Source organism: Delphinapterus leucas, chromosome 13 (assembly GCF_059928025.1).
Source record: "Delphinapterus leucas isolate spDelLeu-1000000601 "Yukka" chromosome 13, BTC_Dleu_Yukka2, whole genome shotgun sequence".
NCBI lineage: Eukaryota > Metazoa > Chordata > Mammalia > Artiodactyla > Monodontidae > Delphinapterus > Delphinapterus leucas.
The window spans coordinates 89,609,399-89,634,324 of NC_143141.1; the positions used below are offsets into that span (position 1 = coordinate 89,609,399).

General features: G+C 43.8%; 1 protein-coding gene across 4 annotated transcripts in view; it reads right to left on the bottom strand.

Moving 5' to 3' along the window:
- Positions 1 to 15,907: 15,907 nt before the first annotated feature.
- Positions 15,908 to 24,926, bottom strand: part of RNF144A (ring finger protein 144A) — a 117,294-nt gene continuing 108,275 nt past the window's right edge. For all 4 annotated transcript variants that reach the window (XM_089923481.1, XM_089923479.1, XM_089923478.1 and 1 more), the window contains one exon: positions 15,908 to 22,794. In XM_089923481.1, the coding sequence (XP_089779607.1) occupies positions 22,663 to 22,794 (132 nt within the window). In that variant the 3' untranslated portion in view covers positions 15,908 to 22,662. The remainder of the gene's footprint in view (positions 22,795 to 24,926) is intronic.

Below are 24,926 nucleotides of genomic sequence, written 5' to 3' on the forward strand. Positions count from 1 at the left end.
TACTCTTTTGATCTATTTGTCCAAAGATGAATAAGCCTATTCTGTAAAGAGCAAGCCAGGGAGTATTTTAGGTTTTGCAGGCCATGTGGTCTCCGTTGAAAAGACTCACCTCTCCGCTTGTGGTGTGAAATAGTCAGAGTGTGCGGTGTGGCTGTCTTCCAGGGGAACTTCTGTAATACTGAAAGGCAAATTTCACATCGTGTCACAAAATATTCTTCTTCTTCTGATTTTGTCAAACTTTTAAAAATGTAAAAGCCATTCTTACCACTGTACAACAGCAAACAGCAGGCTGTTTTTGGCTCACAGCTGTGGTTTGTCAACGCATTTTTGTCTATCCTTATCCCCAAACCACAGGGTCTTGATTACTGTAGTTTTATAAGAAATTTTAAAATCGTGATGTGAGTCGTCCAAGTTTTTTTTTTTTCAAGATTGTTTTGTCTATTCTAGGTTCTCTGCATTCCCGTATAAATTTTAGAACCAAGTTTCAATTTCTATATGAAACATCTGATAAGACCTGGAGAGTACGTTGAATCTACAGAGCAATTTGGGGAGAATTGACATCATGACACTACTGAGTCCTCCAATTCGTGAACATCACGTCGCGTATCTCCCTTTCATTCAAGTCTTCTTCAAGTTCTCTTACCAATGGGTTGAGATTTTGAGAGTAAACATCTTATACGTATTTTGTTAAATATATTTCTAAGCATTTTGTATTTTTGCTGCTGTTAAAAATGGATTTTAAAATTAAGTTTTCAAATGTTTGCTGCTAGCCTAGTGAAATACAATAAATTTTACATATTGACCTTGTATCCTGCAACATAACTAAATTTATTTGATGTTTCTAGTAGTTTTGTGTAGATTCCTTAGGGTTTTCTATGTAAGTAATCGTTATCAGCTACAAACTAAGACAGTTCTACTTCTTATCCAAATCTTTATGCCTTCTAGTTCTTTCCTGTCTGTTGCATGAACCAGGGACTCTAGTACAATGTGGAATAGAAATGGAAGGATTAGATAGCCTTGCCTTGTTCCCAGTGTTACGGAAAAAGCATTCACTATTTCACTGTAAATTGTAGGTGAAGCCTCTCAACAGACCACAGTAGTTCCTGCCTATTCCTAGTTTGCTGAGAGCTCTCACACAAATGGAAGCTGACTTTTGTCAAATGCTTTTGCAATATTCACTGAGATGATTGTATGATTTTTATTTTTATTCTGTTATTATGGTGAATTATACTTTTGGTATATTTTTGGTTTTCAGTTACTAAATTTAATGAGAATTTTCGCATCTGTGTTTCTGCAGTTTCCTTACATTCTAATCTTTGTCAGGCTTTGGTATCAGGGTTATAAATAAGTTGGGTAGTATTCGCTCTTCATCTAGTTTCTGAATGAGTTTGTATGTAAGATTTTTTAACATTTCTTCTTTAAATATTTGATAAAGGTTACCAGTCAAACCCTCTCAGCCTGGAGGTTTTTGTTTTGTTTGTTTCGGGAAGGTCTTTGCTTATAAATTCGGTTTCTTTAGTAGATGTAGAGATGTGTGGATTTTCTATTTGTTCTTTGTCGCTTGTGGTTAGTTGTGTTTTTTTTCAAAGACTTCTCTATTTCATCTAAGTTGTCAAATGTAGTGGCATGAATGTGTTCATAATCTTGCCTTCTTTTTAGTGTCTATGATTTTTGCTGTGATATGTTGGGGTTAGCCCAAAAGTTTGATTGGGTTTTTCCACAACGTCTTACAGAAAAACTGGAATGAACTTTTTGGCCAAGCCAATAGTTTCTTCAATTCCTGATACTGGTAAAGTCACATCACTTTAGCATTTCAAATCTGAAAAGATCATTCCACTTTGTAGGGTTAAAGTGGAATGGGACCAGAGCTTTTGACTCACCTTTAGTGTGTGCACATCACATGGTACCTCCTTAAATCTTTTCCTTGAGCCACACCTGTTCAGGGAGGGACAGTAATTCTGTCTTTGACTTCTAAGAATTATTATAGTTCTTATGTTATAGTAGTAGTAATAGTAGTATAGGTCACATGTTGCTTCCACGTTAAACCGTAAATTCTTTACTAACTATATTTTCATAGCCTAGCATGTCTATAAAGCCTTAATCATAAAAAAAGAAAGGGAGGGAAGAAGGAAGGAAGGAAGGAAAGAAAGAAGGAAGGAAGGAAGGAAAGGAGGAAGGGAGGGAGGGAGGAGAAAGGTAACGTTTGTGTGAGGATAATCTTAATAGTTCATATTGCCCTATCTTTAGAGACAAATTTTAAGAGCCTTTCCAGGGTAAACACAATGCTAAAAAATATAGTAGTGAAAAGATGCTCCACATTGTACATCATCAGGAAAATGAAAATTAAAACAACAATGAGGTACCGCTACACGCCTATTGTAACAGCTAAAATCTGGGACACTGACAGCAGCAAACACTGATGAGTTTGTGGAGCAACAGGAACTCTCATTCATTGCTGGTGGGACTGCAAAATGGTGCAGACACTTTGCAAGACAGTTTGGTGGTTTCTTACCAGAAGAACATATGTTTTCCATATGTCCAGCAATTGCATTCCTTGGTACTTACACAAAGGAGTTGCCAACTTATGTCCACACAAATTCTTGCATGCAGATGTGTATATCAGATTTAATCATAATCGCCAAAACTTAGAAGCAATCCAGATGTCCTTCGGTAGGTGAATGAATAAATGAACTGTGATACATCCAATGTAATATTTTTCAGGGCTAAAAAGAAATGAGCTATCGAGCCATGAAAAGACATGGAAGAACCTTAAATGCACATTACTAAATGAAAGAAGATAATATGAAATACTACATACTGCATGAATACAACTAGATAAACTTCTGATAAAGGCAAAACTATGGCGAGAGTAAAAAAAAAAATCAGTGGTTGTCAGGGATTGGGGGACGGGGGAGAGATGAATAGGTGGAACACAGAGGATTTTGACGGTTGTGAAAATACTGTGTATGATGCAATAATGGTGGATACATGTCATTATACATTTGTCCGACCACAGAATATACAACACCAAGAATGACCCCTAATGTAAGCTATGGACTTTGGGTGATGATGTGTCAGTGTAGGTTCATAGATTCCAGCAATGTGCCCTCTGGAGGGGGCTGTTGAGATTGGGGGCAGGCATGTGTGTGGGCGTGGGCAGATGGTAAACGGGAGATCTCTCTACCCCCAGCTCAGTTTTGCTGTGCACCTAAAATTACTCTAAAATACTGTCTTAATAATAATAAACCAAAAGGCTATCGTTCCAGAGGGATGCTCAGTTACAGGTGGCTCTGATAGCGATGAGAACAAGTTCTTGATAAAACACCTCAACCTTCTTGCTCATGAGAAGGACAGGACACCCTACAGGACACCCATGGCCAAGGGACCATGGTTAATTTGCAGTAACTCCCTGCAGGATGGGCGGCGCCACAGACACCTGGGGACCAGCCTCTCTTAAGTTATGTGCCCCCCACCTCCAGTGCACGTGTGTTTAGAAGCTGGGCTACAACTAACAAGGAATTATTCTACTGATGACTGCTTAGGTTGGACTACTTTGAATCTTCTCTAGTTATTATATTTAGGAGGACTGAATACACCCAAGCTAATGGGGCTTCAAGGAGTTTAGTTTCATCCTCACCACCTGGTCGAAATGCTCCCAGACCTTGGAGATATCTCAGATTCAGTTCCAGACCATGGCAATACAGCCAGTAGCACAATAAAGAAAATTACACAAATTCTTTCATTTCCCAGTTCATGTAAAACTTATCTTTACACTATACTGTAGTCTATCAGGTGTGCAATTGCATTATGTCTAAGAAAAAAACAATGTACAGAACTTAATTTAAAAAGACTTTATTGCTAACAAATGCTAACTGTCATCTGAGCCTTCAAAGAGTCATAACCTTTTTGCTGATGGAGGGTCTTGCCTCGATGTGGACGGCTGCTGAGTGATCAGGGCTGTGGCTGCTGAAGCCTGGGGTGGCTGCAGCAATTGTGTTTTTCTTGGATGGGCAGGATTGGCATCTTAGTGCCCTGACCAGGGATAGAACCTGCGCCCGCTGCACTGGAAGCGCAGTCTTAACCACTGGACCACTAGGGAAGTCCCAACAATTTCTTAAAACAAGACAACAATGAAGTTTGCCGCATTGATTAACTTTTCCTAGCATGAGAGATTTCTCTGCAGCATGTAATGGTGTGTGGTAGCATTTCACCCACAGTAGAACTTTTAAAACTGAAGTCAATCTTCTCAAACCCTGCCACTGTTTTATCAACTAAGTTTGTAATATTCTGAACCCTTTGTTGTCATTTCAACAATCTTCACTTCACCAGGAGTACATTCCATCTCAAAAATAAACAAACACTTTCCTTGCTCATCCATGAGAAGCAACTCCTCATCCTTTCAAGTTTTATCATGCGATAGCAGCAATTCAGCCACGTCTTCAGGCTCCACTTCGAATTCTACTTCCTTTGCTGTTTTCACCACATCTGCAGTTACTTCTTCCACTGAAGTCTTGAACCCCTCAAAGTCATCCATGAGGGTCGGAATCAACTTCTCCCAAACTCCTTTAATATGGATATTTTGATCTCTTCCCATTATTCATGAATGTTCTTAATGGCATCTAAAATGGTCCTTTCCAGAAGGTTTTCAGTTTAATTTGCCCAGATCCATCAGAGAAATCACTGTGGCAGCTATAGCCTTAAAAAACGTATTTTTTAACAAGACTTGAAAGTCAGAATCACTCCTTGATCCACGGGCTGCAGAATGGGTGTTGTGTTACCAGGCACAAAAACAACATTCATCTCATTGTACAGCTCCAATCTTGCTTGACTGAAACTTTATGTCCGACAATTAGTTAACTCCTCATTTCTTTTTCCTCTCAGCCCCTGGGAACCACTATTCCACTTTTTGATGCTATGAATTGGACTAATAGATACCTCTTGTAAGTGGAATCATGCAGTATTTATCTTTCTGTGACTGACTTATTTCACTTAGCATAATTGTCTTCGAGGTCTGTCAGTGTTGTCATGTGTGGCTGAATAGTATCCCAGTGTAGGGATACACCACATTTCCTTATATATTCATCTGTGGATGGATACTTGTTTCCATACCTTGGCTATTGTGAATAGTGCTTCTATGAACATCAGAATGCTACTATCTTGTCAAGATCCTGATTTCAATTGCTTTGGATAAATATTCAGAGGTAGGATTGTTGGATCTTACAGTAATTCCATTTTTAATTGTTCGAGGAACCTCTATACTGTTTTCCATAGTGGCTGCACCATTTTGCATACCAACAGTGTACAAGTATTCTAATTTCTCTGCATCTTCACTAAAACGTGTTTTTTGTTTTTCTGATAACCGCCTTTCTGACAGGTGTGAGGTGACATCTCGTTGTGGCTTTGATTTGCATTTCCCCCATGATGAGTGATATTGAACATTTTTTCATATACCTGTCAGTGCTCATTTTTAAAACATGGGATAAACTACCCACTTCTCTGGGATGCCAGAGGAATTAGACATCATGGAAAATGTACACCTACTGTTTTGTCCCTAAGATTCCCCCCACCTCATCCCACTTCTCAGGAACCTACCCTTCCAGCTCTCCCAATTCTACAAGGTCAAGACGAGAGTAGCCATTTTTACATTTGGTCCAGGCCTCCTGACTTCAGTTGATGGAGCCACAGGAAGACACTTGATCAGTTTGTTCCAATCAGAGTTCTTCTCCAGGACTCTTGATTTGGAACTAAGAGATTCGAGCATCAACCTAAATCTTCTTTGAACAGAGGGAATATCAACTTAAAGACAGTTGTTGTCAGGGCACTGATGTGTGGGATACTGACAAAGTCAGGCTTCAGGGAGAAAGATGTCCATGCAAGGGAGAAGGAGAGAAAAGCCACCACCTTTCTCCATCCCAGTAAAAGACTCCCTTGAACACCTGCCTGCTTCATTGTCATGAATTCATCTTTTTTCTTGTGGGCTTAACAGAACTGAATGGGGTACTTGCAGCCCAGAGAGTCTGAACACCATGAACAGGGGTCATGGTTTACTGGGTAAGAGGTTCTGCCTCTGGGGTTGGAGCACCTGGAAACCAGTTCTGTTCCATCACTATTAGCTGGCTGACCTCAGGCCACTTCCCTCACATTTCGAAGCCTCATGTGCTCAGTTTTAAAGTAAAAATGAGAGTATCAAACTCATAGAGTTGCTCAGGGGATTAAATTTTAAAATGTGTCTCCCAAAGCACTAAGTACCATGCTGGTACTTAGCATGTTGAACACTCAGGAAATGTTAGCTTTTACCATTATTATTGTTACAGCCAAGAAAACGTTCCGACACCTAAAAAGCACTTTAAACGCAATAGCAGCTTATGGTTACTGCAGACTGTAGCCTTGAATTTGTTCTGGCTCCCAATCTATTCTTCAAGATTACCAATGCTCTCCTTAGGGCAAAACTAATGGTTTTGAAAAAAAAATCTAACCTGAATTGTCTGCAGCAGTAGACATTAGACCATTTCTTCATTTTTGAAATCTTTTATTCTCCACTCCTATTTTCTCCCTCTACCTTGCAGATCACTTCTTCTGAGTCTCCCTTCTGTGGGCTGTGTTTCCTCTGACGAAGCTCTAATATTGGTCTGCTGCCTTGGGCTTTTTCCCCTTTGGTAACTGTTTCAACACCTCTTTGGCTCCCATATCCTTACTGTCCATCTATATAACAATGGTTCCAAAGTTAATCCCCTGCCCTGATTATTTTCCTAAGCTTTGTTCTTTTATATCTACCTGCCCTTTGGACACTTCCACTGGGTACCGCATGGGCACGTCAAGCTTAACCTGTCCATAACCGAACCCACAATCTCCCTCCCAACCCCATCTTGCTCCTCCTCCTATATTCACCACCCCAGGGCATATGCACATTCGTCCAAGGCCTTGAACCCAGAACAACAGCTGCTGCTTTCTCCCTGTCACCACCATGCTGCTACAGCTAACTGCCACGTTCTATCCTACGAACATTATTAAATTCATCCTCGTTTCTCCAACCCAATGACCAATGCCTCCATCATGACCTTTAGCATCTCTTCCGTAGATTACTGCCAAACTCAGTTTTGTGTTCTCAAATCTAGTGTGAGTATTCACTCCATATAGATGTGCCCTTTCTAAATTGCAAAGCTGAGCATGGCTCTTGCTTGCTTACACCTTACCCATAGGATAAATTCAAACATTTTCGTTTTTCCACCTCTGTTCAGTACTTGGACCACAAACAATTCCAAATGAATTTTTGCCATTGTTTTGTTTTTATATTATTAGTATTATTATATTTATGTTCCCCCCAAAAAGAAGAATTTCTAGAGAAAGGAGATGGTCCATACATAGACAGGAGCCTACCAGAAACTATGTCATCCCTAATATGACTGCCCTGATACATGGTGGGATCAGAAGCTCCCCATTTCAGCTGCTTAAGAATTAATGAAGCTGCTGATAGAACTTCACCACAATCAGCCCTCTGAGCAGACGAGAGAATTCCCTTCAAAGTCAGCAGAGATTCAGAGAAAGAAAATGGATGTATCTCTCTCCTCCCTCCTCTGGTCCATCTCACTCAACACCACGCACGCTGGTATCAGTGGTGAACAAACCTTTATCGTTCTTTGTTTATCTGACTCTCCACCTGAGTTGTCTGTAATCAACTTGTTTTAACTTGGGACCATAATGTCCTTCATACCAAGGATGCAATGTCTTCTGTGGCCTTTCTTGGTTGAGATTGAAGGCCCCGTATCTAATCTTCTTTTCGTCGAATTCCCCACGTCATTACAAAGAACACATCTGTGACTGATTAGATGGATGGCCCCCCATCCACCCCCTTTGCAATGTGATTTTACAGCCACTCACATCAAGAGGCAGAATGTACAATATTTCCCTATTTCTTAACTCTGGAACCTTCTTGAGATTTGCTTTGGCAAAAAAACAAAAAGGAAACAACAATACAAAAACAAAAAAACTCAGCAGAATTAAAATGAAACAGTTTCAAGCCTAGACCTCCAGGGACCCTGCGTGTTTCTACTCTTTGTTCAACCTCTGCCCGGGTCAGCCTGAGGACAACACTTGCCAAACCTGCTAGAAACGGGCCGCCACGTGAAGCGAGACCAAGTCAGTTCTGGATCAGCAGAACCACGAACCCCGCTGACCCGAGCTAATCACAGGTGCTTGAATTAGCTCTGGGAACACAGGAAGAACTGCCTCCCTGACCACTAGGTTCACCGGCAATGAGAAATACTCATTATTTTAAACCACTGAACTTGGGAATGATTATCAATAGCAAACCGATCTACTATCACTTATCTTTTTTATCTGTTACAGAGTAAAATGGGGAAAATTCCTGTCACACAATATGTATTTGATAGGTAAAATCTGTCAAATGCACAGAGTAGGGACTCTTCCATATCAACCTCTGAGATTCTAGAAATCGTTCTCATTCTTATGTTGGGTAATTTATGAAGAGCTATGATAGCCTTACCAGAAGTAAGTATGAGATATAATTCTAGGCCACAGCATTTGGCCTAAATCATGAATTCCAAAGACTAGGTGTGCTAACCAACCAACAAAATCCACAGCAGGAGACTTACACCTGAACTGTGTTCTTCAGCCGGCTGCGTGGTAATGGAATTCCACCTTGGCCTGTGGGAATGTGTGCAGATTGATGCAGGAGATAAGCAATCTGGGGGGAAAGCCTTGGCTGAGGTTATTATTTTGTTCATCTGGGAAGAAAAACCTCACCATGGAACTTGGCTCCTGCATTTTCCCTCAGAATATGATTAATTACTCTCTAAATAATAAAAGTCTTCCAGGAACAATAGAAGGCAGCTACTACAGAATATTCATAAATATTCAACTGAAGCCTGGTGGGAATGTTATACTCCCGTCAGGGCTCTGTGCTGACATTGGAAGTCAGACCACAACTCAGAGACATAAAACTGTGCAGAAAAATATTTACATAAATGAGCTTGGAATGAGTTGTCAGAGTGCCACATTCTGCTTTTGCCTGGACACTGGGAATTAATTTGGACCTGATAACGAAACTCAGGTCTGAAATGCTGGCAGCCTCTTTATTTCTGTGACCAGCTCACATGAATGTCAAGGGTGAACAGAACAGGTCTACTCAGGCCACTATCTTAGTAGAACTCAGGTCTTCAAAACATTTTTATTTGTCTTTGAGTTCTATAGTTTCCATCTACCCTTTTAGAAATCATTTGGTGCCCATCTACTAGACACTAGGAAAAACAAAGTGTAGACTCAGGGCCCAAGTTCTCCCAAGGAATACAGGCACATAAATAGGTCATTACAACTCATCTTAAGTGCCAGCGTGGCAACTTGACCAAATGCAAGGGGAGCATAGGAGGAAAGCGGGACTGCCGGAGCTGGTCAGGGAGGTGGGGCGGACCAGTAGCTGGATTGACAGGAAAGGCTTTATAGAGCATGGGACATCTGAGCAGGGTCTCTTGGAGGAGGTCAAGAGTTCTTCCAAGTGAGAAGAGAAGGCAGGAGATCCCAGGCATCTCTGATGTGGTCTGGGAAACAGTGAAGGACGGTGGGATTGTGGTTAGGGATCGTGAGCTGGAAAAATCAGAGCTAAATCTGAGGCAGTCACTTGGAGTCCCAGAAAAACACTGTGACCTTTCCCTCCATTTCACTGTTGGTTTATTCTGGCTGAAGTTTGTGCACAAGGGAAACACTCCAGAGGGTCTTGGAGTATTTGTCTGGATGAATCCTTTGGAATTTGTGAGGAGCAAAAGAAACATCCAGAACCGCCGATTACCACGTGCTTTGAGAATGGCTGAGGGTCTTACAGACCCCCTCATCCATTGGGGACACTGCCACGCTTTCTTTGTCGAGCCCTTTCAGCTGTGACCCTCTCTGGGAAAGCAGAATGCCGGCATAATGCAACTGGAGCCTGTGGGGGTTGAGAGGACATTGGTGACTTTAGCAAGAGATGCTTGGAGGGGGCAGTGGGTGTAGAAGCTGGTGAGTGTGGTGTAAAAGCAAACGAGAGGATTGGAAATCCAGCTGTGTCACTTGGGAAAAGTGGTTCATACGCAAAGCCTTAGGTCCTTGCCCCTGTGAGAATGTGGTAACAGATGAGATCTGATCATTGCTTCTCAAATTTCTATGTACACGAAAGAAAGACCCTAGGGTAGCGTCCATGCTCACACCCTGTATAGTTCCCTTGCCTCAAGTGGGGCAAGTCCTGTAACTTGCTTCTAAACAAGGCAAAGACGTCACTCCCATGATTAATCTACATACACACACACACACGTACACATGTATATATACATATATTTATACATACAAGTGCATATATACATGCTAGCACACACTAGAGAGAGACTTTCTTATCTGATTTGATGATGTAAGCCACCACGTTGAGGAAACCCACGTGGTGAGGAAGTGCAGGCAGCCTCTAGGATCTGAGGGGCCCCCCGCAGACAACAACAGGCACATGGAAGAAAATGAATTCTGCTAACATTGTAAATGAGAACAGAAGTGGGCTTTTCCCCAGTGGAGATTTCACATGAGAACGCAGCCCAGCTGACACCTTTCTGGCCTGGTGAGACTCTGAGCAGTGGACCTAGTTAAGCTTCCCAGACTACATACCCATAAAAACTGTGAGATAATCAGCATGCTTTAAGACACTAAGTTTTTGCTAATTTGTTACACAGCCATGAAAAGTTAATATAATGTACTCACCAGTCACCTAGGGATCATCCTAAAATCCAGATTCTAACTCAGTAGATCCGAGGTGGGGCTTAGTTCCTGCGTTTCTAAGTAGTTCCACATTTTCAGTAAAAAGGAGATAAGACGCCTACCGAGATTCCTTCCAACTCTAGGAATATACCAGCTGGAGAAGAAAATCACGTGAGGATCAAAGAAAAGAAGTTATTGCCGTTTGCAAATATCTAAAACTGACTTTTGCAATTTCACTAAAAACTGAAAAAGTATGTTGAACAAGTTTAAATGCATATGGGAGTATTTCATAGAAGTCATTTTCAAGAAATACTCAAGGCTCTGCAGGAGAAATGAAAAGACTAATGATGAAATAAATGTTGGAAAGAGAAATTACAACAAAGTGCTAGCTCTAACTAAATATTACATGTGTAATGGTGTACATGGGTCCCTGTGCACGACTTACCCTGTTTCATACACAAACCGAGAATTACGGGGAACAGGAGGGTCTTTGGTAAACAGGTGGCCCCCACCATGTCACAAAAGAAGCCTGAAACATGCTCTCAGCATGGGGACCACAAACCAAAGAGCTTCTCCTTCTAAAACACTGGACCAAAGGCACAAGTGCACAGTCGCTGGGCAGCATGGGATAAGTTGGCTTTGTTGCTACCAGTTACATCACTTATAATACATCCTCTCTGAGCCATAATGAGCTACTCTCTCAAAATAATGAGCCGTCCTGCCTCCACGGTACCCACTCTACAAGAGGCATTGGGAAAATGAAACAATTCAGTGGAGAGATCCATCTTGGCAATCCTAAGGACACCTGCTCAAATCCTGGCTCCATGGAATACTGACTTTCACCATGAGCAGGCCAACTTATGGTTTCTCATCTACAAAATGGGTGCAAAATAATACAGACTTCTAGAATTTTTGTAAGGATTAGAAAATGTTAAGGGTTAAGGTTTCTCATGCTCCATGTTAGGCAGTAAGCTTCTTTGTTGAGTGAAGCATCACAGAAGAAAAAAATTAGTCATCCCCCTGACCATTTCCCCATGGTTTCCTTGGCCAAGATCATCAGTTTCTTTTTCCTCTTTCAGCATCAAGAAAAGGTGACTCTGAGAGAGTATCACCTGAGTTTTGAGGGTGAGCACGGACTGTCCCTGTGCCTCTACTTCCTCCAGGCTCTAGCTGCTGAGGCAATGGGGCACTTTGGCAGCATTTGTGGGATGTTTAATTAAGCATCATAATTAAGATGGATTGAAGGAGGGGGAATATGAGTAAGAAGTGGGCACACCCGGGCAAGCATTGCTCTGCGTATCTCCTAACACTGGGCGTTTTCATGATTCTCCTGGAGGAGGGCGCTTAGCACAGGAAGATCCAGCAGTGTTGAAAGCAGAGGACGGGAACAGTCAGAGTAGTCATTCTTCCCTTGGTCATCCTGAACCCTGTGGACAAAGTGCCAAAACACGGCCCAGGAACACACAGTCCCTGAGTCCAGGTCACTGCAGCATGTCCAGCAAACCGTACACCCAGAACTCGGCTGCCAACAGAGCCAACTGCAATTTCACCTCTGTTGATCTTAAGTCTTTTTACTGATGTTCCATCCTTTCTGCTTCCACTCCACAGTCTGGTACAGACGCCCACCCATTTTAACAGCCTCCTAGTCACTTCCAGGCCTCCACTCCCTTCCACTGCAGGCTCCCAACTGGTAGCCATGCTTCTCATGCCACCACCGGCCTTCATCCTGAATCTCCCAGGCTGGCCAAGCCTAGTGGTCTTCTTCCTGCTGCTCCAGCCCCTTCACCACCTGTGTGTCCCCAACCCCACCCCGGGAGGCCTGCTTCTGTGACTCTGCTCACACAGGGGGTGTGAAGAGGCTCCCCTCTCTCCTGTCTGTGCTCAGGGAAGCCCTGTTCTCTGCCCACCCCCAAGCCCTGCAATCCCTTCTCCCCCAGGAGTTGCTCTGACTTCCCCTGAGGGATGCTGCTCCTCTCTGCCCCTCACTGTGCTTCAGGGCAGGTATAACCTCCTCGTCTCTGCACCCCAGTGGCCTTGATGCCTGAGGGCAGAATGCCGCTGCACGTTCTTTGGTCTGTGTGCGGAATTAAGGTGCTGAGGATGGAGAGAGAAGATCTGCCGAGAAGGAGCTGCGGGCTGTGGGCGAGGAAGTCTCCCCGCTGGGCGCCAGGCTCCTCGTTTATAAGAACAGGTGATCTCTGAGGGGTTTTTCCAGCCGTGGGATTCTGTCGGTTCTTCCCTGGGGAGCTTCGTTAGGGATCAAAGCTTCACTGAAATGCTGGTATTCGGGGTCTCCTCCATGAGGTAGGAAGAGAGAGCCAAGAATCAGTCCTTGAAGGGAGAGTTCTTCTGCATCTCCCTGAAGCTCTCCAGAGAACTCGCACTCCTGGGATATGTTATTGTCTTAGAATTGTAAAAGCATAAATAAGGAGCAGTATGGGAAGCTGGGGGTCAAAATCTAATTCTTAAGAAATTAAAAATCCAAAAAACTGAAAGGTATAGTGTAACAAACACCCATGCACTTTTCAGCTAAATTAAAAAAAAAAAATTAAAACCTGAATCCTATAGAGCTCAGTTATATGTCTGGTGTGTGAAATAAACATCACAGGTGAGGCTGAGAAGTCTCTGATGGGTGTCCCCTTCCTTCCCTCACCCTGCCACACCCCAGTTTTCTAGAAAGTAACTGCCTTCCTGGATCTGTTGTGCACTGTTTCTGTTTGCAAAACTTCTACAGAATATATTACAATAAACCATGCAGAGTGGTTTATTGTAGTATATTTACAATATATAATATATATTATATATATAATAATTTTTTTAAGAGTGGATCAAGAAAGAAAAGGCAGGAGAATAGTGTGATGGGCAGCACATGTGTCCAGCAGGGCAGACTTGCATCCCCCGCCAGCTGCCACTTCCTACAGGGGTCCTTGTGGCCACGCCTCCCAGAGTCCCTTTCATTCCTGTGCTGTGGAGATGACAGTCCTTGCAGACCTGTGAGCACCCAAATCAACCCGTGTAAGGGAGTGAGCAAACTGCCCAGCTTATGATAGGGTCCCAATTCATAATACAAGTATAGTGATACTTTTGCTTCTAGACTGTCTGTATACTTCCAGTTCAATTTTTTTTATTAATTATTGTTGGAGTATAGTTGCTTTACAATGTTGCGTTAGTTTCTGCTGTACAGCAAAGTGAATCAGCTATACGTATACATATACCCCCTCTTTTTTGGATTTCCTTCCCATTCAGGTCACCACGGAGCACTGAGTAGAGTTCCCTGTGCTATACAGTAGGTTCTCATTAGTTATCTATTTTCTATATAGTATCTATAGTGTATATGTGTCAATCCCAATCTCCCAATTCATCCCACACACACCCCTTTCCCCCTTGTTGTCCATATATTTTTTCTCAACGTCTGTGTGTCTATTTCTGCTTTGCAAATAAGATCATCTATAGCATTTTTCTAGATTCCACATATATGCATTAATATACGATATTTTTTTCTTTTTCTAATTTACTTCACTCTGTATGACAGTCTCTATGGCCATCCATGTCTCTACAAATGACCCAATTTCGTTCCTTTTTATGGCTGAGTAATATCCCATTGTATAAATGTACCACATCTTCTTTATCCATTTGGCTATTGTAAATAGTGCTGCAGTGAACATTGGGGTGCACGTGTCTTTTTGAATTATGATTTTCTCTTGGGTATATGCCCAGTAGTGGGATTGCTGGGTCTGCCAGTTTAAATTTAATGGTTGATTTTTTTCACCAAATGACCCAAGCAATTGACCTTCCTCCTGTAAACACACACACACACACACACACACACTCACAGAGCAATTAATTCCTTCATTTGATAAGCATCTACTATGTCTCTACTCTGTGTCAGACAGTAGTAGGAGTTAGTGATGCAAACAACAAAAGCCCATATTTATAATGTTAATTTCCTAAACTCCTGGACAAAACTAATAATCGAGTTCACTTTTCTGAAGCTTTCAAAATTTATTCTTTTTACATTTTGGGCCTTTCATAAAAGCTGTGATAAACAGAGAGAATCTGGGTAGTGAGAACAGGCTGTGCTCTCCTGGAGCTTTCCAGTGTGATGAAAACTGCATTAAATATACGGACATTCTGAGTGGATTTTCTAAGTCGATAAAAAACTATATATAGAATGAGTTAAAATATGTATCTAAAAAGACCCAAATAACTACCTAGGGGAACAAGTGAATGACTTTTGGTTTTCCCATATGGAGAATTTTACTCCGTGTTTCTTTGTGTTAAAGAGTCCAACACAGCCATCACCAGCATCCCTGGCAGCATGGGCTGTGATATCAGAGGGAAAAGTGGTCAGATCCGGCATGTTTCACGGGTCTTAGAATGAGAAGAGGGTGAGGGGCCCTCGGTGTTTTGTAGTTGGAGGATGTGAGTGGCTATTCTCGGTGGGGCTGTCACCTACATCAGAACCAGAATTCATCAATGACTTGACATGTTGCCCAACACTCTACGATTGACTTGCTTTTTCTCATTTATCCTTGGAAAGGTCCAGGGAAGGATACAGAGAACAAACTAGTGGTTACCAGTGGAGGAGGGGCAACACGGGGGCAGGGGAGAAGGAGTGTGAGGCACAAACTATTGGGTGTAAGACAGGCTCAAGGACGTATTACACAGCTCGGGGAATAGAGCCAGTATTTTGTGATAACTGTAAATGCAAAGTAACCTTTAAAACTTGTATAATTTTTTTAATTTAAATAAATATTGAAAAAAGCAAGTAGAAAAAAAAAATCCCGTGAAGTATTTTAACCCTCATTTTCAAATGAAGAAAGGGACCCCCTGGGTAAGTCACATGCCTAGGAAGTCACCCATCTGGGACCTGAGCCCAGGGTGCCCTGAGCACAGTGGCCACACTCCTGACCGTGATGCTCTGCCTCCTGTTCCGTGTCGGCCCCATTCCTAAAACACACACGCTGAGAGACGCTAGAAAGGGAAGAATTGTAATAAACCAGTAATGAGCAGGAATGGCTGTTTTTAAAAGTCTGAGTCACCCACGGGCTGAGACAGAGCCCAACATTTGACACTGTCTTCGGATCTGACCACATCAACAGCTACGTTCTCCCCTAGCAACAGGGCACACGGTGAGGTCGACCTTCGCAGCAACCCTCCTACGCACACAAGCCGTGGTCAGTACCGACACCCTCCTGCACCCTGCAATCTGGGTCCCTGAGAGGCTGATACTGGTGAGTGCTGGTACAGTGAGGAGTAGTTTTTGTGGGGAGGACGGATCCATGCGCCCATGTGTATACACACACACACACACGCGGATTTATTTTGCTTAAAAGCAGTTTCCTTCTCAGCAGAGTGTCCTCTGGGGTGATTCCCACGTTCCTGGTCAGCTTGAAGAACTGAGGTCCAACCAGAGTGGGGAGGGGTTGCTTCAGGGCGGGGGAGGCTTGGCAACCTCCCACCTTTGGATCTCCTCTGCCTTCTGTGATCGGTCTCACTCGGGCAGTGCTGTCCACCCATGGGCCATGCTCCCTCTTTGGGCTGGGCTGTATTCCCCCAAAACATGTTGGAATCCTCACCCCCAGCACCTGTGAATGTGACCTCATTTGGAAATAGGGTCTTTGAAAACGGTCAAGTTAAGATGAGGTCATCCTGGATGATTAGTCCCTGGTGGGACTAATCCAGTGACTGGTGTCTTTATAAAAAGAAGAGATGTGGACACAGAGACAGTCAGGCACACAGGGAAAAGAACATGTGAAGATGAAGACAGAGATTGGTTTGAGGCATGAACAAGCCAAGGAACACCTGAGATGCCAGCGAACCCCTAGAAGCTGGGAGAGAGGCTGGAACAGATCCTCTTCGCTAAGGGTTCTCAGAAGGGACCAAACCTGTTACCCGTTGATCCTGGGCCTCTGGCCTCCAGAACTGTGGGAGAAGAAATTTTTGTTGTTTCAGCCCCCCAGTTTGTAGGGCTTTGTTATGGCAGCCCTAGAAAACCGACACACTCCCCGTAGCTTTAGAATGAAGGTCAAGTCCCAGAGCTTTTCACGCTATGCCCACCGCAGGTGGACACTTGAGTGACAGTCCAGCCCCAGTGTGCTGGTCTGACCAAAGCCCTTGCACTTGCTGGACTGGGCCATTCCCTTGAACACTCCAGCCCTTGTTTTTGCTTGGCTGACCCTTACTCATCTCCAAGACCCAGTTCACATAGCTCATCCTCCTTCTCCGGCTGAAGGGCTGCAGGTGGCCCACCAGATCACTAGTCATCATCTCTGATGGACAGACCTGCCTCACTCCAGACTAGGAGTGCTTGTGAGCAGGGACTCTGTGCCTTCAATGCTAGCAATGAGTCCCCAGTTCACACAACACTCCTCGCTCCATCTGCATCTCCAGATTCTAAGGGTGGTTTTTAAAACGTAGCCATAGAACAGGTAATTAACTGTCTATTTCTAGCCTTTCATTTCAGGTTAACAAGTGAGGTACATACATTCCTCCATGAGGTGCAGATGAAGCAAAGGAAAATCAAGGTGGAATACTCAGAGTTACTATTCCTCTCCCCTGCTAAACACACAGAATCCATATTTATTCTTTTTTTCCCAGTAGGGAAAGGTTGATCACTGATTTTGATGATGCTCTTGTAAACTTTGGTAGTTTTGCAAGTGCTTGTCTCTGTAGACATAAGCAGAGGAGCCAGGCTGGGATGCTTTCCGATGCCGCCTTCCTGGGCTGGCACCGGGAGAAGGAGACATGGGAGGATGAGTGGGCTCACCTTCCCAGCGTCCCAGATCGTTTTGGCTGCAAAACAGAGTTGAGAACATTCCCAAGAGAGAAAACCTCAGTGTATGTGGATGGACCTGGAGGGTATCATGCTAAGTGAAATAAGTCAGATAGTGAAACACAAAGAATCTATGATTTCACTTATATGTGCAATCTACAAGACAAAACCAACAAGCAAATGAAACAAAACAGAAACAGACTCATAGTTACAGAGAACAAACTGGTGGTTGCCAGAAGGGAGGGGGCTGGTAGATGGACAAGATAATGTGCAGGAGATTAAGAGGTACACACTTCCAGCTGTAAGATCCCAGGGATGCAATGTAATATAGGGAAAATAGTCAATAAGATTACTCAGCCATAAAAAGGAACAAAATTGGGTCATTTGTAGAGATGTGGATGGACCCAGAGTCTGTCATACAGAGTGAAGTAAGTCAGAAACAGAAAAACAAATATTGTATATTAATGCATGTATGTGGAATCTAGAAAAATGGTACAGATGAACCTATTTGCAGGGTAGGAATAGCGATGCAGATGTAGAGAATGGAAGGGTGGACATGGAGGGGAAGAGGAGGGTGGAATGAACTGGGAGATTAGCATTGACATACATACACTACAGTGTGTAAAATAGATAGCTAGTGGGAACCTGCTGTATGGCACAGGGAGCTCAGCTCAGTGCTCTGGGATGACCTAGATGGGTAGGATGGGGGATGGGATGGGAGGGAGGTCTAAGAGGGAGGGGGTGTGTGTGTACGTATGGCTCATTCACTTCGCCATGCAGCAGAAACTAACACAACATTGTAAAGCAATTACACTCCAATAATTAAAAAAAAGATTGTAAAAACTTTATATAGTGATGAATGACAGCTGGTCTTACTGTGGTAATCATTTCATAATGTATAAAAATATTGAATCACTATGCTGTACACCCAAAACAATATCCTAGTGTATGTTAATTACTCTTAAAAAAAAAAAAAAAAACCCTGTTTTCCCGGTGGTAGAAGTTCCCCTTCCCGTCCACCTCCAATCCTCATAGTATTTTCAATCTTCAAGACAGCAGTCAACTAAGAGTATAAAAAAGATGGAGCCAGACAGGATTTACAAAAGTAACCTGTATTCCAGCCAAAATATCTTTAAAAAGAAATCCCTTCTAAAGGGTGGGGGGGGGCAAACTACATAAGACACAATACACTTAAAATATATATTGAAATTACAAATCAAACTTTTCCATATGATTCCAAAGTACAAAACACAACATTAAAAGGCATTCAAACAGCTCTTTTATACATCACAGTGTTAGTGGCACAAAACGTACTGACATCTCAAAAACACAAACCAAACTTGTTTTTGTTGTTTTGCTTTTACCACCACTTGTCAAATACATAATGTATACATGTGCATGACTCATTCATGCATATTTTTATACAAGATTAAAATACACCCATGGTAAATGAGCATGGAATGAAGGAAAGGTCGGGTACCTACCCCTCCCTGAAGGCTGCTGGAATCTCGGAAGACAGGATTGTGCAAACCAAGGATGGGGAGACCACGGGCTTTACACACCCAAACAGCAGGCTCTCCTGGTTAGGATGCATCCATCATTCTGCTTTAATGCAGCCCCTTCCTTCCAGCAGGCATTTTTGACAATACCAGTCATAACTCTTGTTTACTTTCATAAGGGCTTGGGTTAATGATAAGGAATAAACAAGCTTTGGCATTTTTTTAAAGAGACCTTCAGGAAGATTTATACATGCAAAATGTTTTCCCTTGATGATTTTACTGTGATTTATATACACATCCCGGGGTATTTATTAATCAACAAGAATCTGAGAAATATACAAAAAAACCACCCTGGTTCTTTCCAATCCTCTCATTTTTAAAGACGACCAAGGGAAAATGCTCTCTTCTAATTTGCGAAATAACCTTTAACATTTGTAACATAGGAGAGAAAGATAAAATCATCTTGGAGTAATTTTTGCATATCTGATACTCCCCTTCCCCCGGGAACTGGCCTGGTTGCTAAACCGGTTTTGTGCAATAATATGCTGTAAAGAGAATTTGTTCCCCTTTAAAAAGATGCCAGAGGTGGCGGATATTGGTCCCTCAGCCCGCAGCTCCCCCTGGAGGTGGAGCAGACACTGGTCTGGACAGCCATGCGCGCTGGCAAAGGCTCTGCGCATGCTCAGGTCCTAGGTCGGTCTCTGTCCCGTGAGCATCTACAGAGACGCCTCTGAAGGCGCTGGTCCCCTGTGACGATGGCGAGCTCGGCCGGCCAGGCTGGAGGATGCAGGGCAGGATCAGGCTCAGAGACCAGGCACGGCCGGGGAAACCTCACAGCGTTGTCAGTTACCAAAGGGACTCAGATAACCCCACCCGGACAGGGGCAGAGTCAGCCGTGGTCTGTCTCCATGCTCTTCCACCCCTCCTCCCCAGATTTAAAGGCCTCTAAATGAATAAACAGACGTGTGCTTCCAGAGAGTCAGCAGGAAAACCACCTGTAAAAGTGTCATTTTTAATTAAGACCAGCTCCTAAGCATCGAATCCCCAGGTTTTACTGGGAGGGACCGAAAGGTCAAAACCCAAACCGCGGGCCACCTTCCCACATCCTGTTTACATCTGACATCAAGCCTGGTTCATACTGCATCCCCACAAACAACGGGATGGCATTCCTTCCTGAAAGAAAAGGAGTCATATGGGGGCGATGCAAGTCTATGTAAGGATCTCAATGCGATCCCGCTGGTATCTTTCTAGGGAATAGACAGTTTTAGTTTTGTTTTTATTGAATCAGACTGAGCACTCTGAGGCATGCCTGATGCAAAAACTCAGAGCAAGTAGGTGCTACTTGATGCAAAAACTCAGAGCAAGTAGGTACCCGGCCGGCCCCAGAATCTCCGGTGTTCCCTACCTGGGTCAAACCATGTGCTATGAGCAGAGGTAAAGGCACAGGGATGGTTGATGCTCTAAATGTGCACGATTTGCCCATGGACTCTTCTAGGAGAGACAAGACAGCCTGACTCGCTAGGAATAAAGGGACCTGAGCACTGACCCAGGGAATGCAACCTTTCCAAAGCCTCTGGTTCCCACCCCAAAGGAGGGGGTACTACTGTATGGACCTCTGTATGCAATGGGCAGTGGTGAGCACAGGCAGGATGACCTGGGGTGATGAAGGCCTGCTCCGTGGACCACTGGACATGGGCCACGAGCCTGCTGTATTCCATACGAATTCTAAAGCGCACTCACAGATCATGAAGCCATCTCACGCCTGGGCCACCAACCTCATCTTCAGGCCTCCTGGAGTTGTCACTCTCTCCAGAAAAGCCATTCTACCTCCAGGGCCGATCAAAACGTCTCAAGCTGCAGAGACCTAGTGCCCAGGCTTCATCCAAAAAGATGGTCCCAGGCATGTTCTTATTGTTACTGAGTTTTCAAACTGCAATTATAAGGAGGATTTTTTGCATGTAATTTTGACACAGACTGGGTTCCTAAATGGCTTCGGTTTCAAAAAGAAAATCAATACTAGAGGGGAAGAGTGAGGTGAGCCTGTTTCTCCTAACTGATGAAATGTTAAGAAATAAAGACATTTCTCTATGGGAAGGTAAACCAGGACCTGAGACAGATACCCAATTGCAGAAGTCAAGGATATAAAACACCACCACACTTTACAAATGTGCTTGCCACAAGCAAACAACTGAGATAAAAGTCAGGTTTTGTTTTCATTTTACTCCTTTGTGGAATGCTCAGTAAGTTTTAAAAAAAAGTTCCACCATGATAAATCTACAACATTTGCCTTTCTACTATGTTTAGAAGTCCCAAGTTGGATGCGATCAGTTTGCTCTTTAAAAGCCATTATTAAAGTCAACTTTCTGTAAAGAACACACTGTCCAAAGGCAATTGATGGAGTTCCGTGTGTCTTACTGATCCGGGCATCCTGCTGCCATGGTAATCGACACACACAGCCTGTAAAAGACCAATCCAAATAACTAAGTGAAATGGAAGATTTTTTTCAGCAGGGTAAGCAACAGGATTTGGAACTAAGATGATTTCTCCAAATTGGCTTAGTCATTACAAACACTGTGAACATCCGGAAGCTTCTCCCCCAGCCCCTGGGAGTCCCCCAGCCCTGATAGGAGGCCCCCCTTCTGGGCATCAATGTCACTATTTGCTTGGTTTTGTCTGCTTGAGGAGACTGAGGCTACGGCCAAACCACAGGGATTCTCAGCAGAACTATTTCCAAGTAAAACATTTGGTTTCTGAAGACATGAAAAAATATTTACTGATACTTGGGTGAAAAGAGAGGAGCCCTGTGAGCTGAGCTGAATCACCAGAGAGAGAAAGACAAAAGGCAAACCTAAGGATGGGCATGTCCCTTCAAATGCATCCATGTTTTCAAAGAAATGCAATGATACAGGAAACACGTTGATAACAGTACACAGCTTACAGCATCCAAAAAGTCTCCACAAGTTTCAAGAAAAACACAAAGAGCGCATAAGGCTTTCTAAATCTCCTGAAAAGTGGCCGAGCCAGAAAGGTCATTTAACCGTAACTTCTTAAAATGCACATTTCAAGAAAAGGCATAGGATGGTTTCAATGCACCTTGTTGATTTTTCACTACCCAGTTGGAAAAAAAAAAAAAAAAAAAACAACCTTCTAAAAAGGATTTTACTAAATGCCATTAGTAATAAAAAGAGTTGTCATAAACAGAGTGCTTTTCTCAAGTCAGAACACTTGGATTCTGTCTGAAGTGAGATGCGATCCTGAAAAGACTTCTTCTCTCAGCAACGTGGCGCCAGCTTGAAGCCAAGGAGGAGACGGACAACGTTCTGCGAGAGAAGGTCTCCTAAGCAACGCCAGACGCTCCTAGTCTACCACCACCTGTGGTCCATACAGCAGCTCCCTTGTCAAGTCTGCAGAGACAGCCTCTGTGGGACGCGCCCCACCCATGCCAGCCTTGCCTCCCCCACGCCGGGGTGACTGCACCTGGGGCCTCCGCCAACGATCTGATATCAGTCCCTGAAATCACGGCATCCGGCGTGACACTGTGAAGCTCAATGGGGCACATAAGGCAAGAAACATGTTTAGTGAGAGGGGGACGGCGGGGTGGGGATGGGAGAGAACCACGCTTCCCGGAGGTGGGGTCTTTCTCCAGCATCACGCCTTCCTCTAGGTGGGTAGGGGGTCGTCGTCGCCTTTACCGCACTTGCACTTGCAGCAAAGCACAAACGGCGTGGCCAGGAGCAGGAAAGGCGAGGCCACCAGGAGCAGAAGCCCGAATCCAGCAAAAATGCCCACAACCTGCAAGAAGGAGACGGAGGGGCACAGGGTAAGCTGGCTGACCTGTAAGTTCGATAGCTAAAGTATAAACCACACAACGATCCGTGCATCCGTCATCCACCCACGTATATCCACCCATCTATCCATCCATCCATCTGTATCCACCCAACCATCCATCCCTCTGTCCACCCATCCATCCACCCACCTATATCCACCCATCTATCCATCCATCCATTCATCCACGCATCCATCATCCACCCACGTATATCCATCCACCTATCCATCCATCTATCCATATTTCCTTCCCTTCACTTCCTTCCTTTCACTCCCCCTTCCCTTTTTTCCCTTTTTTTCTCCCTTTCCCTTCTCTTCCCTTCCCTCCTTCCATCTAAATACCCAAACATCCATCCAATTATACATCCAGTTAACCAACAATCTTCCTCTGAGCCAAAGGCTGTATTAGGGGTGGCAAACACAGAGGCACATTAGATCTTGGCTCTCAAGGACCACCCAGTCTGATGGAAAGAGACCATGACTACAACTGATAATAATACATTTTACAAAAACTGCCATTGGGCTCCAGGGTGTAAAGGGAGCCCAGGAGCCAGACACCTACATTAGCCAGGGGCAGGAGACTTTGCGTGCAATGGGAAATGGTTGAGATTATAAGGGTTACGAGGACGTGGGTGGTAAACAAAAATGAGTGGGATAAGGCATTCCAGGTGGGAGAACAGAAAGGCACAGGCGTGGTGCATTAGGGGGTGACCAGACCTGTGTTATTCCTGGAGTTTAAAACCCAACATTTACTGCTACGAATTTTGATTTTTTTAAAAAACATATATTTACCCCTAGGTATGAGTAAATCCCGAAGGAAATAAGCCTCAAATGTAGACATACTGTCATTCAAATCAGGCAGTGAGGCTGGACAAAGAAGCAAGGGGGGTGGTTCTTTAACTGGTCCCCCCTCCACCAGCTGCTGGAGTCCAGAATCGGAATCCGAAGGTGGAGCTCGTCCGCCACCTAGTGTTCAGAGCGATAAATACATGAACCCGTCGGGCTCATGGTTCTAATCCTGACTCAGTGAGTTCACCTCTCTGGGCTTCAGTTTTCTCGATCATAAAATAAGCAGATAAAGTAAAAGATCTCCAAGAGCTAGTATCAGCCCTGAAGTGTGATGCTACGCTGCAGCATCACAGCGGTGTGAATGAAAGTGCACCCTTAGATTCTGCCGGAAAATCACACACACACTCTCACACACACACACACCATGTTGTGTTTCTAAATCAGATTGTGCTTATGCTAAGAATCTGTGTTTTCTGCCACCTGGCTGAGTCCATTTGTCTGAACATAATGTCAACGGTGGAATTACGTGGTGTGGATTCAGATCATGCTCTGTCAAAATCACGCACACAGATATTTCAGAATACATAAAACCCCCCAGGAAGGCATCACTGATCTGCAGGGCATCTTGGATAACCTCAACCACCTGGGAAACTTTCTCAGTCTCTAGGGAGCCAGGGACTCTTGCACCAATAACACACCAAAATCCTTCACCAAATGCTCACATTCTTGGTCAATAAGACCCCATCTTCATTTTCACTCAGGCTATCTTGTCTCTTTCTTTGCATGCCATTGAACAAGCGATGTTACCCAGTGGGTCCCAACTGGTGACGGGAGGATACAGATATTGTCAGAGGGAAGTCAGCCAACAATAAAGAATGAGACAGGAAGCAAATACCTCACAACAAAAATAATCACTTCGTGAGCATCTTATAAGTACGTGTCAGGCAGAAACGATATACTGTAGGAAGACAGAAGGATAAAGAAGGAATCACGGTGAAATGAGGATCATTCATACTGGCAAACCCTGATTTAAAGGAGCGGCTAACCTGTCAGACAGTTTCTCAAGAGGTACACTCATTCAGAGCAGAACACAGTTTGTGTGACCACCATAAGCCCCTGTACACAGCCTGGTGGCTCTGCCTTAACAAACGTCCAATATGTGTTTATAGGATTAACCAGTTCAATGGAATCTAGTAGCTTCTGAACCCTCTGCCCCCAGAGGGTTCTGTGACAAAACCACTCCAGGGCTTGGGAACACTAACCCAAGTCAAAGAGATGGTGAGATGAACGGGACACATTTAATTTACTGA